Genomic DNA, 16,139 nt, shown 5'->3' with positions numbered 1-16,139 from the left:
TGGCAGAGGAACAAAAGCGACACGGCCCACACACAACCGTGTTTCTTTGGTCCTTAAATAGCATCTCTCATCACTGCTGCCATAGACAAACTATTGATCTGACCCCGATGGGTATTTTGTACATACTTATTACTCAGCTTTCCTCGGTCTCTTAAAAAGCTAAAGCAATCCTTAAGTGTTTTATGCATTTATGCAAATGTAAGCAAAATATAAAAAGCTTCTACACAATTAGAGAACAAGAATTTACACTTACAGAAAAATCTTGGAATGAAAATGATTTCCTTTTATCTAGCAACCTTATTAATCCAACAGATTGATAATTAAAGCATGACAATGAGGAGCAAGTTTGCTCCTGCTTGCTAGCTTTTATTTTATACTGTTTACCCAGCTTAGCTGAAGATATTTAAGGTGTCTAAGTTTTATACAGCTCGGACTAAAGGAATTGTAGCCATACTAACATCATAGCCTTCCCAGGGCTGAAAGACAAATCAGGGATACCACAGACAATGGGGAGAAGGTTTTTTCTGCTTCTGCCACTCGAGTATTTTACTCTTCCTGCTACTGTGAGCTTCAGTTAGGTTAAGATTTAAGTCCAGCTTTTTATTTGGAAAAAAAAAAAAAAAAAACAAACTTAAGCATTAGGGGAAGAGCAAATATTTTTCCAGTTCAGTAGCATATTTGAAGTTTCAGCTCTGTGTGCCTAGAACTCATGAAAGCCACCTCAGTGAGATTTAGGCCATGCATCCACACGTTTTGTGGAAGATTATGAAGTCCACAAGAAAAAATGAAATACTGTTTGAAAGCATGGAGTTACTGATCTAGCTTACAAGCAGGAGTTCTGTTAGATTTTGGCAAGGAAAGCAAATGGATTTGTAAGGTTTTAAGACAAAGTCTCTGGAGACGGTATTTAGTAGCGTGTTCCTCTCTTACGCTGGCTACGAAACTTTGGTTTTCATGTTTTCTGGTTAATTTATTATGCATTCATTCTTCGTTTTATGCTAAGAGTTGATGATTGCTGTAGTTCAGTGATTTCTGCTCATGGACTCTGGTGTTGGAGGAAGTGGACTGGCTGAAGTAACAAAAAAATTATTCTACAATAAAAATGTAAGTCGCATGTCTAGGAGCAGACTTGACTTTCTTCTGGGGTATTTGGAAAGCGTCCATGCTAAATTTAGAACTCCTCAGGCATCGGTACTGGAGAAAAAGCAGGAAGTCATACTCATTTCTGCTGTAGGTCACAGGGTTGTTGCCAGCTCCTCGTCCTGTGCAGTGACAAGGCTGTTGGCTGCACTGGGCCAGGCAGGTTAAAGTAATATCACACGTGCCTAGAATATTCACTGATGGTGCTGTAAGCAAGGTAAGTATTCTTCCTTCAAAAGATACCTAAGAGAAAGATCTTACTTATTCCAAAATCACAAACTAGTTCACAGATATTACGGATCACAGGATATTTACATAGTTTATAAGAAGGAATACCTTTTCCTGCTGAAAACTTAATTTCTACTATGCCAGATTTGACAAATTCCTATACTGAGATGTTTTTATAGTTAGCTAGGGGGAAAAATCTTGATATTTTGGTTCTCTTAACTTCAAATTAATCCTCAACTACTGGTATTCACCACCTTTGCTTTGTTTAACATTCCCTTTGAAGAAGTCACTATTATCATTGAGATATAAGCTTCCGAGACAACCTACTTAAGTTACAAAAGTGAACATAAAAAAGCAAGAGGAAAAATGAGAGAGGTTGAAATGCTGTACAAGGGTTTTGAAAAGCACCATGTATTATTCATTCAGAGGTCAGATATAGCATCTTTAGCCTACACTTCCAGGGAACTCTTGCTTGTTTTGGTCCTTAACTGACAGTCTCACTTCACCGCTCCCTAGCTACTCACACTTAACAGTATTTTACAGCCGAGTAGAAATGCTGCTTACAGATAGAACTGCCACTGACTACTAAATGATAGTTTGCAGCTCCCAAGTCGTACGGTTTTCCACCTGGCATACATGCTACATTTATCCTTGTACTTTAAGTGCAACTGCACATACGCTTTCCAAAACTATTCTGTGTCTCAACGTGAAAGAGGCTGATGGTGTATGTTTTACCTATTCTGGGTATGCCATTGTAAACACGAACACAAAACCCACACAATAAGTCTTAAGATAAATCAGTGCTGTTGGGGTGGCTTTTTGTGTGTGTTTTAAATCAACTGAGCAATAACACAAAATTCAAACATAACTGCTTTTAAGCAGTTTTTTCAAAACCAAGTCATCGCTTTCTTTTGTTTCTAATCTTTTAGCTACAAGCAATTAAAAAAACCCCGATCTGTAGTTCAGAGTACTGAGGCAAAAACAGTGCCTGGAACTAGGTTCGTGCATGCATGGAGTATCATGACACAATCTTGCCTATTTGTGTGCTTTCTAGGGAAAATGAAACTTGCTGGTAGCAAAACATACTTTGATTGCATTGGAGGTTTTCTTTGTGTCTTTTTGAAAATCTAAAATACCCCGTTCATAAAGTTTTAAAAATTATTATTTTCAAGTTATGCAAGTATCAGGTGCAGTATAAGAGTCACTTCAGATTTGCTGGAATCTGTAGGAATTCATCAATTAATCTCTCTGAAGTAACTTCCTCAACTGCATTTTCCCAGAAGGAAGATGAGTATAGCAGTGCTGCCTGAAATGACTCTGAATTGTGTGTCCTTCCCCACTTCATTATCTGGGCAATGCACTTGCATTATCAGAGGTTTCCAAAGTGTTGTACCTACAGTAGATGTTAAATGGAAGCACACAACTTCTTTGTCAAAAAAACCCTGAATCAAAATAAAACAGCTCCCCCCCAAAAAAACTCAAAATATATGGTACATCTTTTTTTCTTTTTTTATTTAAGCTTCCGCAGGTAGAGATTTCTTCTTGGCTGAGGTCATTAGTAGTGAGGAAAAAGGAAGTGGGTGATTTTTTTTTGTGCAACTAGCAAGGTGGGGAGAGGGTGGATGTGGGATTTAGGTCATGCTGGTCTGAGCTGTTACGTTGAAGTTACATTGAACAAAAAGGTTTGAGTGAAGTCCTTTTCAGACAACTTCAGTTGTACCTAAGAGTACTTCAGGCATATTGCCTTGTAGCACTGTCTTAACTTTGAGATGATAGGTCTTTGCAAAAACATTACTTGGCCTTCATGATCCAGTTGTGCGGGTTGGTGAACTGGAAAAACATATATATTGCAAAAATTATAAAAAGGAGAGAATGTGGCAGCGTCTCACCGTTTTAAGAGCATGTTGCTTGTTCTTTAGTGACTGAGAGGCTTAGAAGTCTTATTAATAGTAGTCTCTGCGTTTTTCTGTAGTCAAAATTTATTTAATGGCTTTGACTTTGTTTATCTAGCTTTTTGGCCCAAAAACCTTAAAACCAAAGTTATCCTTGACATTGTGAAACATCTGTTATGCCAATTAAGTCGTGAATCCTCATCAAAAAGATACCTGAAAAAAGTCTTTATGACCTTTTTAAACCCCTTCTCTTTGCTTTTTAAGCTTGCAAGTAAGGAAGTCATCTGTTAAATTAGCCTTGCAAAACTTATTATGGAAATTCATCAGTCCAGATTCTGCTCCCATCATATGTTATTGTTTGAGAATAATTTTCAATTTGCCCTTTAAATTATTGGCCATGTAACGGGCATGAACCATGTTAAGGTCTGTGTCTAGCTGTTCCCTCGGATTTTTCTGGATAAGCGCTGCAAATTACAAAGGCGGCAGTTTCTTCAGCCTGCTGTCTTAAAGTAGTTTTCTGTCTTTCTGAACGAGATTTCTTTCCAAGTTACATCCATTTATTTAGCCTCTCCGGAGTCTGTGGGCCTGCATCAGTGGAGGAACTGGGCTGGAGTCTTAGGTCAGATGTGAGTACCTGCTTGCAGCTGGACATGTGCGGCTGGCTCTGGTGGTGCTTCTGCTAGAGGAGATGGTAAATGGAGAAGCATGCTGCCCTGCAGACCTGTTATTGAGCGCAGCATCAGTTTGGGTAGGAATGTTGGCATTAAAAAGCAAAACGAAAACAAAAACCCAGGGACTCAACGGTTCTGGATGTCCCGTGATTGCGCTTGGCCTTGGCTGTCAAAACGTTTTGTGAGTGGCACTTGGAGGCATCTGCATCATTCCCAAACCGACAGTGAGTATGAAGGTGGCATGAGGAAATCCTAGCTGGAGATTGTGCAGATGTCAGTGTCAGCCAGCAAATATGCACAGGGCTTAAATCGAGTTGTCTGTGGGGAGTACGATGTACTGTTCCCTGTAAAGGCTGTCAAACTGCTAGTGGGGATAGACAGCAACATGTAATATTTGATCTTCTATGCCCACAGTCCTCAGTGGAGCTGATCTCGTTTCAGTATTTCTTTGGCTTTATGGCTTTTTAACTCTTCTTCTTTGACCAACGTTGTATTTCTCCTTAAACTCTTCTCTTCAAAGTGGCAAGGACAGCCCTTGCTGCTGGGTGGCAGTTGTGGTTTAATGGTAGTTTACAGGCTGAAATACAGCTGACATGTGACTTGTAGGGAAAAAAAAAAAAAAAAAAGGAGGAGGGGGGCAAAACATTACTCAGGGTGCAGAAAAGCCCAACTCCTTCAGGCGCTGGACGGTTAGCTTTGTAAGAGTCACTGCAGCTGGGACAGAGTGAAAGGGTGCACGCCCGTCCTCTCCAGGGCCAGCGGGTTTGGGGCACAAGGACTGATGGGCTGCAGTGGCAACTTACGGTAGAAATGACAGTTGCACACCTACCCAAGAGACAGGAGGGCTCCCTGGTGCAGTCAAATGGCCCTGACCAGTTTTGTTGTGGTTTTGGCACTGAAAAGAAATTTTCTGTGCGTGTCCTGAACAGTCTGTGATTTTAATCTCTCGAGCAAACGTTTCACCGTGTATTTGATATGGGTGTTGCAAGTCCATTTGTGGGCAGCAGTTTTGTTTGCCTATTGCACACTTTCCTGCTGGTGAAAGCGTCATTCAGTTTTTCAGTCTTAGGGTGCCGCAGGATGGCAGAACAGAGACTAAAGATGCCTGAAAACCTGTCCTCTTCAGGGAGAGACTCTAGTAGGGGCATGGGCTTCCTAGCGTGTCCTAACTTAGTGGCTGTGGGAATAAACTGCTGGGCAAAGCTGAAAGCAATCCTGACAAAAGTAAACCTTATGTTCTGTACCTCCAGAGCTGCACGTATTTTGGGGATACTTGTGTCCTTTAAAAACAATAGAGGTCCTTGTGCTGCCGCTGCAGACTTCTGCAGTACTTGTGCAGTCGTGCGTTTGCTTTCCTTTAAATTTTGTGCTGCGAAGAAGAAAGTGGTTTCTGCTAAGCCACCGGACCTGTGAAGAACAGCAGACAGTCACTGAACAGTGCCCTTCGGGCTTATGATAAATCCTCCTGGCAATTGCACTATGAATACTCATTGTATGTAAACCTGTATCAATTTCAAAGCCTCTTCAGGCTTATCTGAAAGAACTTCAGGAAGGGCTGTGAGTTGTTTGGCAAGGATAAGAGAGGTCCAAACTGGCTGTTGCAGATATTCTCTGATTCGCAAGTTAATTGAATTCCACTTTTGTCATCAGTTATCACTTTATAAAACTCAAGTTTCTGGAATGGGAGAAGCAAACGGATTTTGATTTGTTGCAATTGATCCATTGTAGAGAGAGGTTTTTGAATACTTTGTCCAGGTGGGATCTTGATTCGTTATGTTTTGTGGGAAGGTTTTTTACTGTGGTGCTCTCATGGGATATCGCAGGAGCTTTCTGCAGTAATCTGCTGGTTGAACGCTGCTTTTCTGTGCCTGCTGTTCACCACTTATTAAATTAAGAAGTAAATTAGGTGTTTGAGCTATCAAGTTAAGCTTGCTGGGAAGAAAAAGGGGAAAAGAGAGATTGCGTTTTGGCACTGTGAGTTCTGAAGCTTCCCGATGTCTTGCTGTGTGGTAGAAGTTCCCTGCTGTTTGCTCTCCCTTTCCCCTCCTCCTGCCTGCTGTGGGGTGCTTCTGCAAGCAAGATCCCAGCCCCTTGCCTTCATTCGTGTGACTTATCTGGCCGTGCCTCAGCTTCTGTTTGTCTCGAGGTGAGTAAGGTCAGATGCAGCTATCCGTGCATGATTTTCTGAAGAGAAGTCAAATCTTTGTCAAATGAGCGCTGCCTCAATGAGAGCCTTTTGTAGACATAGACAAATGAGGTTGCAGGGAAAAGAGAAGATTCCTCACCTGCTCTCGTCCCTCCAATGCAAATAGTGCAGCATATGGGAAACAGATGAGTGACCTTTCTGTGAGAGTGTGAAGGATGACACTTTTTGACTTGATTGAAGTGTTTGCTTGCTCTGCTGTTTACCTTGATCTGGGGAAGATCCCTCTGATGGGGCACTGTAGCTCGCTACCCTCTTCCTTTAACACAAGGATCGTCTCAGTGGCCTTTCCCTTTTCAGCGGTTATGCTGATTGCTGAACATTTCCATTGAATCTCTTGTTTATAGGCAAGAAGCTGGTCTTGGATGCACTTTGCTCATTTTAACTACTCAGCCCTTTGGTTATTTTTCATTCCGATTTCCTTTGATAGGAATGGTTGGGAAAGGATGTGTAAACGACATGTGCTTTCAAAACACATGCGTTGCTAGTAGATAAGCCGATCCATCGAAGTGAAGTGGTGTTCCCTGCGGCCAGGTGGCGAGTCAGTGCGTGGAAACAGTGCAGGTCCTGCTGCAGAGCATCCCCAGCACCTAATTCTGCCAGGGGCATGGGAAGGAGGGCCCTGCTGCTGCGTCCTCTCCCACCAGGCACAGCCTGGGCATGGGGCAGGTGGGTTCTGTCAGGGGGCATCGCCGCTCGCCCTGGCTGTGCAGTTACTCTCGTCCCCACGTGCCTGAGGAGCAGGAGGCGTTCACTGTGCTTGTCCCAGCCCCTGCGCCTTGCCCAGCGGTACCCACACTGCTGATGCGTGGTGTCGCACGTGTGCAGGAGGGTGTCCTGCCAGGAGCCGCTCAGTGGTTTTGCTGATACATTAAAAGCAGATTTATGTGTTTGCACAGGCTGCAATGTCTGCTGTTTGTTATATAACTGGCAAATACCAGCATTGCCTTCGTTTTGTGCTCTTCCCCAGAGCTTTGTTGTGCCTGGGCTCGGGAGCCTGGTTGAAGGCAGCTGTGGGCGCTGCTACGGCTGTTGCCTGGTTCCCTTCAGGTGGCACTGCTGGAGTGCCAGGGCACCAGCAAAGAGATGGCCTCCTTTCAGAGGTCCTCATCACACTTGCGCTCGGGAGTCCTGGCCCATGCCAGGTGGGCACGTATGTGGTGGTCACTGCCTGGGCTCCAGTGAAACGGGTGGGGGAAGCACAGGGGCAGTCCCTTGATCGAGGTCATCTGCAGACTTTTCCAGAAATCACCATGTTGTTCCTACTCAGCAGTACGTTCAAGGTTTTGTTCTGAACTGCGCAAGTTACAATTGTATGCTTTTCTATTTTTTAATATCAGTTGATGTTCCCACGAGCCCAAGAGCTGGCATTCAAGGGTCTGGTGTGTGATTCCTCCACTTAAAACCACCTCTGCTTTGCCCTCTCCAAGCTTAGGGCTTTGTACTGGCTTCTTTTTCTGCTGAAAGCACATGAGTTCGTAGAAGAACGTGAGCCATGAAACAAGAGGAATCCTGCCAGCTGAACGAGCACCACTGTTGAATGAGCTGTTTCACTTTCCTTCTTTCTAATCTTTCTTAGAATGTATCTTCTACTAAAGACTTGAAAAGAACAGGCTTTGTAGAAGTGCATTATTAACTGGCCTTCTGATGGGGCCTTTAATTCTTACTAGGATTTTATTATTAATGGGCTTTCATGAAATTTATAGAACTGTTGGTAAGCCAGTGTTTAATGAGTGCATCTGTGTCTCATGTCAGTTGGTAAAAACAAAACAAACTCATGCTGCTTCCCTCTTTTTTTGTTGTAGCAAACCTTCCCCAGTGATGTCCACTCCAGTGAAGAAATTTTGAAGGTAGGTGCTCTTAAATAGTCAGTCTCTGTGGTTGCTTATATTTTGCATGCATTAAACTAGCGTGTGGGGAAAGAATGTCATTCTGTTTCTGTTCTGTCAGTGGATGTTGTAGTCACTAAAAGTGGTGTATTTTGGGATATGCCGTGGAGCAGTAAAGATAAAAGCTTCAGATACAGGTGGAGTTGGAAGACCAATAATGGTCTTCCTATCAGTATGTAAGTGTAATGCAGTGTGGTGCAGTTCAAGAGCAAGACTGACAAGTCATCTGAAACAGCCAGAGCTGCTCCTTTGTCGAGTCAGGGGGTTGCCATTATTGAGTGTGTTTCCTCCAAAGGGGCTGGACATGCTGCCTGCTGTCCATACTGCCAGCCCCAGCAGCATGGCCCTGAACAGGAGCACGCACCTGCATCCGTCCCACCTGCCTGCGCAGGGCACTGCTGCTGCACTGTTTCTTCTTCACTGTAATTATAGTCCATTCGTGCAAAGCTAAGGCAGCTCTGATGCAAAACCGTCTCCGTAACTTTGTGTTAGAGTCGGCTCTGTGAGCAGTGTGCAGGCTTCCAGTAGCTGGCTCTGAGTACATGTCACCCATTCACTGTGCAGGGTGTGAAAATGCACTGGGACCTTTAATAAAGGTCTTCAGTAAAAAACACTTTAATAAAGTAAGAAATGGCTGGTCGTTCTGATACTGAGAAGACAGTTCCTTGATGTCAAATGCTGTTCTGAGACACGGGAGTCCTAACAGGTGTTTGGTTTCTGTGATTCGCTTCCCTCGCTGTTGCTTCAGGTTGCTTCAGATCCTGATGCCTTTATTGCTCTCGAGAAGCTGTTCTTGAGGCAGTGTTGTAGCTGAAAGGTAGTTGTGCACAGGTGCTCACTAGCTGCTGTGCACTGGTTGGTATTGCAGCACAAGTACTCCTCCTGGAAATACTGCATCATTTTGTGTTTCACAAGACATCCTGTCTTCTTGCCTTGTGTGCAACGCATAACACTATTTTTGTAGCAACCACAGGGAAGCACTGACAAATGCATGGAGAGGTGTAGTGCAGTATATTGAGGAGTTTATAATCTACGGAAAGATTGGAGAGCTAGTCAGTGAAGCGAGCAATGAGCTGAACAGTGGGAGGGGAGAAAAGAGAAGGCAAGGGTGGTAACAGTGCCATCAAATAGTCACTCAGGTTAGTTGTAGGCTGCTTCCAAGTTTTGCACAGAAACCCCTGCAGATTGCTCTAATCCCTTCTTATAGAGCCAAAGGTAGCAATGTGGTTTCATTCCCTATGTATCTTTGCGTTTCATGTTGTTCCTAATAGATAAGGAAACTAGGGACACTCCTAAACTTTCATATTTGTGCCTTGTTGAAAAAACGGCACTTGTAAATTATGGCACAGTAGACTTTCACGCTTCAGTCTATTTCATGCCAAAAGTACAAAGATGCACTTTGTACCGACACGTTTCTCATAATTTTTATTTTTAAGCCCCTGAGCAAACTGCGTGTGGTGCATGCTCATCATGAGATGTGTTCCGCACGAACATAATTCCTAACTTTCATTCATCTGTTAGTGATGGTGGGTGAGAGTGAGGGCAGGGGAACAGGGCAGGAGAATTCCTGAAGACATAGCACATCGGGCAGTCTCTTTCTTTGGTTTGAAACTACGTCCCAGAGCTCTGCATCAAAGATGTCTTGGTCGGTCGGAGCAAAAGCCAATAGTCCAGGCAGAATAGCGTGGGGAACGGCTGGCAGTCAGCACTCTCTGGCTGACGTCCTCACATTATGTGAAAAGCCTTTTGGAGTGTTGTTGCTGTAAGGGGTTATAAGAACTTCTGTGAACAGGAAAGTCCTGTGCTTTGAGGAACCCCAGAACTACTCCTACAGGTTTTATTTACTTTTCCCTTTATTAACTGTGATAGCTGTAAGACTGAGGCCTAATCCTGCAAATACAATATGTACTTAACTCTCTACGAGCTTCACTAAGATTGCTATTACTTGGGCAATGGGAGTATGCTTGCAGAAGAGGAGCAAGTCCTCTCCATGGTCTGGCTGCTGTGATCAAAGGAGGGTTTCTTGCTGTGGTACCAGCTCAGCTTTACAATCGGGTCAATAAGGACTTTATGGGAAGATCTGTATGAACCTCTTAAGCTTAAAACCTCACCTGTGTGTATCAGCGAAAAATACTGTAAGCCGCTTCTCTCAATCTCTTTCCAGGAAATGACCCACTCATGGCCACCTCCCCTGACAGCTATTCATACGCCTAGTACAGCAGAGCCTTCCAAATTTCCATTCCCAACAAAGGTAAAACACCCTCTTTTTGCCAGGGTTTTTGATAAATTAGAGGAACTCTTTCCGGCTCTTGCATGTGTTTTCATCTGATTTTGTCCCTCTTTCATAGATAAAGGCTGTTAGGAGATATTATCTTTAGAAGTCAGACAAATTAAAGCACAATGGATCTTGAGTTGTATAACAGCTGCTTGCAATGTATCATTTTACTGAGAATTAGATCAGATTGTGCTTCTGAGTAATTGGTTTTGAGTGGGCTATATGGTAGTGTAACTGTCTTTCCTCTTTTTTATTTTTTTAAGCAAGATTTGTATTTTTAGAGTTGAAAGACGTTTGAGCCAGAGGGGGATGAATGAATTAATATTTCAATGACTTACACATTTGTTACAATTGTGGGCTTGAAATGTGACTGCTTTTCCGAAACATTTTAAGCATCTCATCTCTGTTGCCGCATAAAAACCATTTCATCTTTATTGCCAACAAAAATACTTGCTGACTGTGTTAAACAGAAGTGTTTGGCAGCTCTTATAATTTTTTTTTTAATATTTCTTCAAAAATGCACATACCACTGATGTGCTAGGAACCCATTTTTGGTGGCAGTAGCACGTATCACTTCTCTGTCCATCTTAAGCTATGTCAGGCCAGCTTAGACTATTGGACACTTCAAAGTCATACTTTGACAAGTTAGTCAAAGTATTTATTACAGTACGTAACCAATATGCTGCTATTAAGAGAGAGCTGATTTATTTTATTCTTAATTTGCACTTTGTCCTTTCTTTCTAAGAATCACAGCATGTTGGATCTGTAGCACAGAATCAGAGTAAGTAGAAATCCAAAGAAAACGCACTTAATGTGTGTATTGACAGATAGTTGTGTGTTGTGTGCTATACGTTGAAGTGAACATCAAATGTTTACATTGATTAAGGAATTTAATTCAACGTTGAACAGTGATGAATTTAGAAAATGCTTAAGAAATTGCATACACTCATTACCTAGAAACTAAGACAGCAGTTCAACAGAGAGCAAGCAGTATTTCGTTAGGAAACCCTGTTTGGAGTGATGAATAATCTTAATGGCAAACAATTGCATTCTGGAAGAAGGTGACTTTCTAATCTGATGCTCAGAGACCATAGGTTAAAATACCTACTTTAGTGTGAGGCAAATAAAACCAACTGATTCATTTTTGATTTACAGAACAGTATGAAGCACCTTCAGAAACGTTGCCTATTTCTCAGCCGAGAACATCGTAAGTAACCAGACTCAGTTCCCATCTCTACTGTGCAGTTATTTAAATGACCCTGGAATGAATTACAGTTTGGCTTACTTGATGATTCTGAAGATTAAGGCTTTACCAGTCTGATTTTTCTCAGAAAATTTCAATGCAGGGAATTTTCACCAACAGAAACATTACTGTTTCATGATTATAATGACTGTGTTAAAAACAAAACAAAGCTGAAGAAAAGAAACCCAACCATTAATGTACCTGATTTAAGGTTTTTTTCTCTTTTAATATTATTTAATATTATGTAGCTGTGGCTACATAATATCTTGTCACACTTAGTGCTATTCAAACTACTAATAATTTATTAAACTGACATAAACGATAAGGGATACAAAATGAATCTGATCTGTTCTGCATATAATTTTGAAGCTTGTGGGGGCTCGTAAAGCTACAGCTACCAAAGCTCTGAAAACTAGGGGTGAAATTTTAAAGCAATCGTATGATAGAACTTTCTGCAATTGTGCAAGGAAAAGTTTTCTAAAAAGTGTTGTCTTAATTCTGTTTTCATTTTTAAAAGCAAACAAACAGGCAAAAACTTAAATGTTGACTTTCTAAAAACCTCTATTTATATTCTAAGAATGTTAGCCTGTTGCAAAGTGGGGTGAAGATGAAGTTTCTAGAGCTTTTTTAAATAGTATTTATATATTTCTACTTTTCTTTGTCTAGTTATTCTTTTTCCTATCATGTTACGTTTTCTTTCAGAAGAAAGCTTCTTAGAATTTGAGTCTCAGTGTAAGATGTTTATGCGTAATCACTGCAAAAGTTTTACAAGGCTAGGAAGGAGTGCCAACTAACAAATGAATCGGTCCAATAGAAAATTTTAAGTTGGTGGATAAAATAACTTGGTACTGTCCTTGTAGGTTAATAATTAATTAGGTTAATAATTATCTATTAATTAGGTTAATTGCAGAAATTGCTTGAAGGTAGTTTTGTGTGGGCTGACATTAGTCTTTCAGGATTAACCTGGCCAAATTGGCAGCATTGATAGCCCTGAGTAACAAATAGAAATCTTTCCATGTCTGGAAAGCTAAGGCGTCCCTGGGCAAGGCAATTGCTGAACCATTAAATGCTTATCAGTCCATGTGATATATAAAGATCTCATGTTCCATGGAAGGCTGCAAACTACAGACCACAAAGCTTACTCCATGTGTTTTCCTTTTCCTTATCGTGAACAATTTAATTAAAAAACCCCCAAACTGGGCTAGTCACAACTAAGAGGAAGAGCATCTCTCCATCTTGTTTGAGATTGTAGAATTTTGCATTCAATCTCTGTAAGATCTGTAAAACAACCCTTTTTATACTGTTCCAGCATCATGCAGAGGAGCCCGCCCTCACTGGGAGCAATCAGCTACTCCCTTAATCCATTCTTTATTTTACTCCTCCTTCTTCCACCCCAGCTTGCTCCTCCTGAACAATTTCTGGCAATTTTCACTGCAGTATTAAAAATACTAGTTTCAACTGCAGCAGGCTCTGCCTTCCTCCTCAGCTACCCTACAACCATCATCTTTATTTCAACTGTTCTCAGCTGCTTGTAAAAATCCCCCTAGAACTGTAGTCAGTTTTCCAGGTGGCAGAGAGAGAAGAGGCTTTCACTGTAAACAAGAATCTGAAAATACTCCTTTCTTAGCCCAAAGGTCCAGAATTGTAAATATGGCATGGTACATAGCTCTGTCCTTAGCCAACATCCCCTCTCTGCTCGGCGTCCTTCTGGGTACTTCAGAGCCAGCACTCATCTGCCCAGGGACATGCATACCCACAATCGACGACGGCAGTTGAAGCAGGAGGAACAGGGTGGTTTAGGTTTACGTCCCAAATGGAATTAAGCAAGATTTGCCCAAGAACTTCCTCTACATCTTTCCCTCGAACTCATGCGTCCCTTCTTTTTTGTTTTGTTTTTGTTTTCATTTGCACAACAGGGCTTGTTTTCTTTGCTGTTTAACGCACACGTGACTGTCTGAAAATTCAGCTGCCTAGAGTAGCTTGCATTACAAAGTGTAGCTGGCTGAAAACAAACAGCGTTTGTGCTGGTTAATTAGAAGTTGAAATCCCAGTGCCTCTGTGTGCCCAAATTAAGCATTCAGCTTTACAGAGCATGCAAGGGTTTCCCAGATGGCTTTCATTCTTGAACAGAGCCCCGAAGTTAGCACCTGGCTACACTGGAATGGAAGCAGCCCTTCTTTTAAAAGGGGAGATGCCAAGCTCATTCTTGGTGATGCATCTTTAACCTGGCTGGCAGAGAGGGACCAGCCTGTGCTTTCAGTGGGGTTGTTTGGCAAGTGATGTTAATTTTAGTGCTGCTTCTCGCTAAAAGAGCTCTTTTTAAATAGCTTTACAGGGAGATTGATGGTGTGTATATAAGCTGCAAATGAACAGGTCCTGCGAATGAAAACTCGGCATCTATTAACTCCTGAGCTAATTAAAGCATTAAAATTATTAAAGCAGATTTATTTTCTTTAACTAGGCTATTTAACAATTTGTTGAAACCTTGTTTTGGGGAAACTGGTTTTGTCTATCCTTGTAGAAGTATGACTCATTTAAAGTTTTAGTGTTCTTCCTTCCTTGATCCTAAATTGAACTTAAGTAGTTGCAATGTTCTTTTATGCTGATTTGTTTTATTTACCAGCAGCTCAGGTGAAAAAGGTGATCCTTTTTATTACAAACAGTTAAATCAGATTTAAAAGATCTAGATAGAGTTTCCTTGCATTATTCTCTTAACCTCTAAAAGAAATGCATCTGTAGTCCACAATTCTTAAGGCAAAAGAAAAAATGAAAACATTTTCAGAACTTTTTAGCATCCCTGGAAGTTTGTTCATTATCACCTTTGAAGGATTACTTTCTCTAATGGATTGGGGGAAAAAAAAAAAAGAATTCATTGAGATGCCAACAGACATTTGCCAAACTGCCCAGAAGTGTGGAGAGTGGCTGTATTGTTGCTACCCTTCCTTTTTTCCTACTTATGCCTCAGTGGACTAGCGGTGAGCTTCAGCTCTAGCCCACGTGCAAAGTTGGCACAGGCAGGATTGCTGCAGACTGCATGCCATTTGCCTTCTGTAGGAAATTCGGGGGCCTCATTTTCCAAGGTGGTGTCTCATAGTGATTCCTGTCAGTGTTTACTCTAAAGAAGAGGGAAGAGGTGACTTCCACTGAGAAGGTGTGTGAGGAACTGAGGCAGTGGAGGCTGGGAGATGGAGGAGGATAGTCACAGGGGAATGGCAAAGGCAAAATGCCTGAACAAAGAAAGCGCGTAGGTCATCATGAGTGTAATCAGACAGCGCCTTTGTGGCACTGAGAGCCTCTTCTGCATCAGAGAGAGGTACTTGGGGACTGTGGGGTCAGTACCTTTGCAGGAGGTGTCACCTATGCAGGAGGGGTTGGCTCCGTACTGGTAGACAAGGAGACCTTTGGGGTTTCTTCATGCTGTCCTGCTCCATGGGCAAGAGTAGATTCATCCCTTCTGGTTTGTGGAATTATTTGTTTTGAGATCGTGCCAGCTTCAACCGTAAACACGGTCCTATTCCAATGAAAGTATCTCCATGCATGTCAACTGCTTTGGTATGAGTGTAAAAGAATTTATCTAGGTAGTGGGGACAGTACTTAAATAAGGGAATCACTTTTTTATTCAAAGTTTTTACTCCTCTTTTGTCATGGAATCATAAAAGCAAACTGCTCAGGGTCATTAGAGGTGACCCACAGGGCCATAAATCTTTTTCGCTTTGTTCATAATTTGAAATGAAGGCTTAAAAGAGTGTGAAGGTTTCTGTAGTTTTCCTTCTCCTAACAAGCACCAGGAACACTCTCTCCCCACTTTTCCAAGGTGATGTGGTTCGCTGGGGATCTTTCATATTTGTTTTCATGCTATAAAATGTGTTGTCATGAAGGGTTGGAGGCTTATTTTTCTTATTTCTCACAGAGAGCCCTTAGATTGAAATGAGGCTGAAATAAACAGAGTTTTGACCTGATTGATTAGAACCCCTGTCTCGGTTCCTAAGCGTTTTATCCAGTTTTTGGACACTTGTGTAACTCTCTGGGTTGAGGAGTCAGTCTCCAGCTAGTTTCAAGATTTGAACCACCGTACACTTGAATAACAAGAGTTTTGCCCGTCTGCTTTCCAACTCCTTTTGGGGGTGCCTGCATGATTGCCAAAGTGGGGGATAACAGTTTGGGAGAACTTTGGGTCCCTCCCCACAAATCCTTCCCTTCCAGCCTTTTAAGGACCTCGGTAATGCATTGAAATTGCAAGCAGTAGTTAGCACCTGCATGTAGAGGACTACATTAGGCTTTTTGGAAACATTTGCGGGCAGCCTGCTCTCTACTCTAGCAATAGTAAAAAAGAGTTTGTGCCTCCCAACTTGTAAACCACTTTGAGTATCTGAACTGCTCAATGTTATGGTTACTGCTGAGATGTGCACAAGTGTGAAGTTCATTGTGTAGAGAAGAAATAGGAGAAAGGCTTGACCTTGGCATTTACTTATGTATGTGCGATAGGAAACTTCAGCAGCAAAAAGAGAACTCCTGTGACAGAAGAAATATTCACAGGCCCTCAGAGTGTGAACACGCACAGTTTCTGGTGCAAAGACGATGCTTTCTGCCCCTTGGGG

General features: G+C 42.0%; 1 protein-coding gene across 1 annotated transcript in view; it reads left to right on the top strand.

Annotated features, from left to right (window-relative positions):
* Positions 1–3,668: 3,668 nt before the first annotated feature.
* Positions 3,669–16,139, top strand: part of LOC309671257 (AF4/FMR2 family member 1-like) — a gene marked incomplete at its 5' end in the record, with an annotated part of 34,346 nt that continues 21,875 nt past the window's right edge. Inside the window, 3 exons of the mRNA XM_082482463.1 lie at positions 3,669–3,683; positions 11,052–11,079; positions 11,454–11,505. Coding sequence (XP_082338589.1) covers positions 3,669–3,683; positions 11,052–11,079; positions 11,454–11,505 — 95 coding nt within the window. The remainder of the gene's footprint in view (positions 3,684–11,051; positions 11,080–11,453; positions 11,506–16,139) is intronic.

The sequence above is a fragment of the Vanellus vanellus genome (assembly GCF_965231255.1).
Source record: "Vanellus vanellus genome assembly, chromosome: 4".
In the NCBI taxonomy this organism is placed as follows: Eukaryota; Metazoa; Chordata; class Aves; order Charadriiformes; family Charadriidae; genus Vanellus; species Vanellus vanellus.
Note: the sequence above shows the minus strand (reverse complement) of the source record. Positions and strands in the feature narration are given on the sequence as shown.